Source organism: Bufo gargarizans, chromosome 2 (genome assembly GCF_014858855.1).
Source record: "Bufo gargarizans isolate SCDJY-AF-19 chromosome 2, ASM1485885v1, whole genome shotgun sequence".
NCBI lineage: Eukaryota > Metazoa > Chordata > Amphibia > Anura > Bufonidae > Bufo > Bufo gargarizans.
The window spans coordinates 266,125,588-266,131,587 of record NC_058081.1 but is presented as its reverse complement, the minus strand read 5'-3'; the positions used below and the strand labels follow the sequence as shown (position 1 = coordinate 266,131,587).

The window sequence follows — 6,000 nt, the reverse complement described above, 5'->3', positions numbered from 1 at the left end:
AGGCTCCATTCAGACGTCCGCATGTGTTTTGCGGATCCGATCCATGGATCCGTAAAAATTATACGGACGTCTGAATGGAGCCTTACCAGGGGGGTGATCAATGACAGGGGGGTGATCAGGGAGTCTATATGGGTGATCACCCCCCTGTCATTGATCACCCCCCTGTAAGGCTCCATTCAGACATTTTTTTTGGCACAAGTTAGCGGAAATTTTTTGTTTGTTTTTGTTTTTTCTTACTAAGTCTCATATTCCACTAACTTGTGTCAAAAAATAAAATCTCCCATGAACTCACCATACCCCTCACGGAATCCAAATGCGTAAACATTTTTAGACATTTATATTCCAGACTTCTTCTCACGCTTTAGGGCCCCTAAAAAGCCAGGGCAGTATAAATACCCCACATGTGACCCCATTTCGGAAAGAAGACACCCCAAGGTATTCAGTGAGGGCATATTGAGTCCATGAAAGATTGAAATTTTTGTCCTAAGTTAGCGGAAAGTGAGACTTTGTGAGAAAAAAAATAAAATAACAATATCCGCTAACTTATGCAAAAAAAAAATAATTTCTAGGAACTCGCCAGGCCCCTCATTGAATACCTTGGGGTGTCTTCTTTCCAAAGTGGGGTCACATGTGGGGTATTTATACTGCCCTGGCTTTTTAGGGGCCCGAAAGTGTGAGAAGAAGTCTGGGATCCAAATGTCTAAAAATGCCCTCCTAAAAGGAATTTGGGCCCCTTTGCGCATCTAGGCTGCAAAAAAGTGTCACACATGTGGTATCGCCGTACTCAGGAGAAGTTGGGGAATATGTTTTGGGGTGTCATTTTACATATACTCATGCTGGGTGAGAAAAATATCTTGGTCAAATGCCAACTTTGTATAAAAAAATGGGAAAAGTTGTCTTTTGCCAAGATATTTCTCTCATCCAGCATGGGTATATGTAAAATGACACCCCAAAACACATTCCCCAACTTCTCCTGAGTACGGCGATATCAGATGTGTGACATTTTTTTGCAGCCAAGGTGGGCAAAGGGGCACATATTCCAAAGTGCACCTTTCGGATTTCACAGGCCATTTTTTACAGATTTTGATTGCAAGGTACTTCTTACACATTTGGGCCCCTAAATTGCCAGGGCAGTATAACTACGCCACAAGTGACCCCATTTTGGAAAGAAGACACCCCAAGGTATTCCGTGAGGGGCACGGCGAGTTCCTAGAATTTTTTATTTTTTGTCACAAGTTAGCGGAAAATGATGATTTTTATTTTTTCCTTACAAAGTCTCATATTCCACTAACTTGCGACAAAAAATAAAAAATTCTAGGAACTCGCCGTGCCCCTCACGGAATACCTTGGGGTGTCTTCTTTCCAAAATGGGGTCACTTGTGGCGTAGTTATACTGCCCTGGCAATTTAGGGGCCCAAAAGTGTAAGAAGTACCTTGCAATCAAAATGTGTTCTTCTCACACATATGGGCCCCTAAATTGCCAGGGCAGTATAACTACCCCACAAGTGACCCCATTTTGGAAAGAAGACACCCAAAGGTATTCCGTGAGGGGCATGGCGAGTTCCTAGAATTTTTTATTTTTTGTCGCAAGTTAGTGGAATATGAGACTTTGTAAGAAAAAAATAAAAAGAAAAAATCATCATCATTTTCCGCTAACTTGTGACAAAAAATAAAAAGTTCTATGAACTCACTATGCTCATCAGCGAATACCTTAGGGTGTCTACTTTCCGAAATGGGGTCATTTGTGGGGGTTTTCTACTGTTTGGGCATTGTAGAACCTCAGGAATCATGACAGGTGCTCAGAAAGTCAGAGCTGCTTCAAAAAGCGGAAATTCACATTTTTGTACCATAGTTTGTAAACGCTATAACTTTTACCCAAACCATTTTTTTTTTTTGCCCAAACATTTTTTTTTTATCAAAGACATGTAGAACTATAAATTTAGCGAAAAATTTATATATGGATGTCGTTTTTTTTGCAAAATTTTACAGCTGAAAGTGAAAAATGTCATTTTTTTGCAAAAAAAATCGTTACATTTCGATTAATAACAAAAAAAGTAAAAATGTCAGCAGCAATAAAATACCACCAAATGAAAGCTCCATTAGTGAGAAGAAAAGGAGGTAAAATTCATTTGGGTGGTAAGTTGCATGACCGAGCGATAAACGGTGAAAGGAGTGTAGTGCAGAAGTGTAAAAAGTGCTCTGGTCATGAAGGGGGTTTCAGCTAGCGGGGCTGAAGTGGTTAAAGTGGTTTTCCACTTCAAAAATCAATTCCCAAAGTTATTCAACTAAGTCACGGGCGACTTCGCGAATAACTTACTTCTGCTCATCGGAGCCCATACATCCTAATACTGTACGGAGACGGATCTCTGTACAGTATTAATCCGAAGTTTTGAACGAAGCTTGTTTCGCTCAAGACTAGTGGCCACGACACAGAGGAAGCCAGGTGACCAAACGGAGCAGTCCCACTCATGGTCCACCAGGAACCTTAGGTGCATACATATATGAAGAAGCTTTCCTCAGGATTAGAGGACTGAGTTTTCATAAGAAAGGTATGGTTATGTATGGGGGCACCTACTCTACATGGCGGTATGCTGACTCTGAAAGTGATTTTGAAGATGACACATTCCCTTTAAACGACATGGTCAATGCTGGACAAAATGAAATGATTAGAAAAAAACTGGCATTATTTTCATAAATCTGCACAAATTTCCTTATATATCTCTATCTCCAAATGTCACGTGACTGGGATGTGCCATCACAACGGGGGATTTATATATATATATATATATATATATATATATATATATATATATATATATACCGTACATATATCTATCTATATATCCCCCCAGTCACGTGACATGCAATCGTAATCTGTAAGTAAGGCACATTCCACTTCCCTGTCACTCACCAAGTGATAAAAACAACAAGCCTAATCCTATCACGTGACTCACTGACGGCGTGCGTCAATCCCAAGCCCCGCCCCCTCCCAGGCCCGAACGTAAACTTAGCATCATGTGATATGGAAGTCACGTGACGGAATCATGTGCTTGCCCGCGCTCCTAGCTCCCATTACGAAGCCGGTGGTGTGACGTCACGCTTGTCATATGACTTGCGGCCGCTCAGCAGTGTTCAGTAGCCGTCGGGTTCCGGGAGCGGCTGCGTTTCGCTGACCTCACCAGTATATCGCTCTTCTACCTCCGCGTCCCACGGCGGCACCATGCTGGCCCTTATCAACAAGCTGCTGGACTGGTTCAAGTCCCTGTTTTGGAAGGAGGAGATGGAGCTGACGCTGGTCGGGCTGCAGTACTCCGGGAAGACCACCTTCGTGAACGTTATTGCGGTAAAGACTGCTAATCCGGCCTGGATGTGGGGACTGCTCGCCCCTGTGTGGACCCGGTCCCATTAGGGCCTGGTATAGCGGAGGCTATTCTATATAGTGACCACACCTACTGCTGGATCACTGCAGGTCCATGTCCTCCTTGTGACATACTCATGTGCCTCTTCCTCTTTTCTTGCAGTCTGGACAGTTCACAGAAGACATGATTCCCACTGTGGGTTTCAATATGAGAAAAGTTACTAAAGGCAACGTGACCATCAAGGTAAGTCTTTGTTGTCTACAGGGTCGGTGGGGTCCCATGTCCTGCCATCAGCCACCTTCCTCAGATACATGGGTGTGGGTCCACCAGCTGTCGGTTAAAACGCATGGACTTCTAAGGCGTCAGTTAAAGGGGTTCTGCTGGCAGAAGAGCGTTCGGTCCGTGCTTGTCCCTCCGTTAGGCTGCCGCCTCTGCTGCAAGCTCTTCAGCCCAGGGCCGGATGTGTTCCTGAGTCTTCCTCTTCAGCTGCATATACTGTGGTGGAATTTTTTTTAAAAAGATCGTGTTTGTGTTTTATTGCCCAGGCTCCATTATTCTGTTCACCGGTTTTGCATGGCATTACTTACCGGAGTTACTGACTTTACAGCCAGAGCTCACTTTTCCCATAGAATTATGAAAAAATTGTAAATCAGGATCATAACATAAGTAATATAATTACAGTTAATGATTTATTCATATATAATTTAATTTATTTTTATGGAGTTGTTCTGTTTATATTACTAGCTGCACATGTTCTGGGACAGACATGCAGGTAGTAATATAAGCTTTAAAGAAGTTATCTAGCCCCTGTAATGCCCCCCAAAATGTCCGCCACCCACGTTGCTGCAGATGCCCACATGTCCGCCATTGCATCTCCCTGTCACGCGGATCAAAACATTTTAGGGTGGGAGTGGGCTGCAGCCAATAGCGGGCCGTGACAGTAACGGCCTCACCAGTATCGCAGGTGATACTAGGGAGGCTTATCCCCGTCGCGGCCTGCTATTGGCAGATCCTGACACCCCATCCCTCCCTTTCATGTTTTGATGGGGAGGTGCAACGGTGGGCGTGCGGGGAGCAGAAGCTTTGTGGGTGCCGGGGAGTGGGGTAAATATGACCAGTATGAGGGGCCCGGGCTTTTTAGCGGGTATTGTAGGGGTCGGATAATCCCCCTGTAATAAACTATCGTCACCAACGTCTGGTAGTTTAACATGAATAGTTCGTGTTTACACGCAGGTTTCCTGACCTTGGTGCCGGGGCTGCACACGGAACATGGCCTCTGAGGGGGGGGCTTCCGTCCATCAGCAGCCTCCATTGACATATACATGCGCTAAATCCACTGCCCGTCCCCAGTGTAAGTGAATGGAGGCTGCTGATAGATGGAGCCATGTTCTGTGGGCAGCCCGGGCATGCAGTCCAGGAGACCTGGGATTGGACGTAGGTGAAGAAAGTATGATGATGCTTATTACTGTTCCCAGCACACCTGCAGCTGGTAATATAAAATGGCCAACCACTTTAAGTAGATTATAGTCTTATGTAAACTGACTGGCATATTGATCGTATCATTTACTTTTATGGCATAAAACAGTCACAAATCATGGCACACGCCCTACATACAGAATAATTTGCAATCCTTCAAAAGTGGGAGGGTGCGGCCCTTACATATACAGTTGAAATGTGCATCAGTTCATAGCTGGCATAGATTTGAATCTCTGGCGCACGGTCTGCCTGAACATGTGGCAAATTTATTAAGTAGAGAAATGTGCAGATGAAATGCCATTCTTAGTGTTTGTGCCCCATAGCAGTTGAAGGAGGTCTTCAGGCTTCCTTGCTGAGCATCGTTTGCCTAGTTGGAACCAAAAATCGACATTTGTCAGCAGCACTTTGCTTCTGTACCCAGGGTATGGGCTGCTGACAGTATACCTACTGGATGGGCGATGAATCGTGCTCACAATCATTCTTCCCCCGTTCAGTTTGCAACAAGCCTTATGAAAGGCCCTTCCAACAAGCGCCAATCGACTTGTATTTCATCTGGGGCTGAAATCGCCCCGTTTAGAAGGAACCTTAATACTTCCATCCTCGCTGTGAAGGAAAACGGTCACCCTTGCAATCACTTCCTCCTTCTGCTGTTTTGATGACTTTGTAGTTGTATCCTGCGGTAAAACAAGCAGCACTTGTACAAGGGACGGGCAGAGCAGCAGCTTGAGCCTCGGGTGACGTGTGGATCTCGTACTATCTCCAACTCCTATTGGACAGTGCAACTAATCTGTAGATGCCAGTCATAGCTCTGCCCTATTGTTTGAGAGAGAACTTAGAAGACCAGGCAGTGACTAAAAGCGCCATCTTCTGTACACTAGCTGTATTTGATGCCTCATTTACCAAGATGATCGCTTGGCCAGCGCGTTTCAGCATTGCCTTCTTGTTTGTAGCACCCAAGCTGCTTGTACAAGGAAGAGATTTGTTAGTTGCAGACTAAGGGCACAATCAAACAGCCATTTGCGGCCCCCAATACACGGTACCATCCGTGCAGCTGCCGCAAAGGATCCAGACCCATTCAACTTCAATAGGGCCGTCATCCGTCCACACCGCGAAAAAATACATGTTCTATTTTTCCATGGTAAGGAGTGCATCCATGGGGTTCCGC

The 6,000-nt window shown here is 44.9% G+C and overlaps 1 protein-coding gene across 1 annotated transcript in view; it reads left to right on the top strand.

Annotated features, from left to right (window-relative positions):
• The first annotated feature begins 3,052 nt into the window (after positions 1-3,052).
• LOC122927925 (ADP-ribosylation factor-like protein 8B-A) overlaps positions 3,053-6,000 on the top strand; it is a 37,055-nt gene continuing 34,107 nt past the window's right edge. Inside the window, exons 1-2 of the mRNA XM_044280266.1 lie at positions 3,053-3,343; positions 3,522-3,602. Of these exons, the coding sequence (XP_044136201.1) occupies positions 3,221-3,343; positions 3,522-3,602 (204 nt within the window). The 5' untranslated portion in view covers positions 3,053-3,220. The remainder of the gene's footprint in view (positions 3,344-3,521; positions 3,603-6,000) is intronic.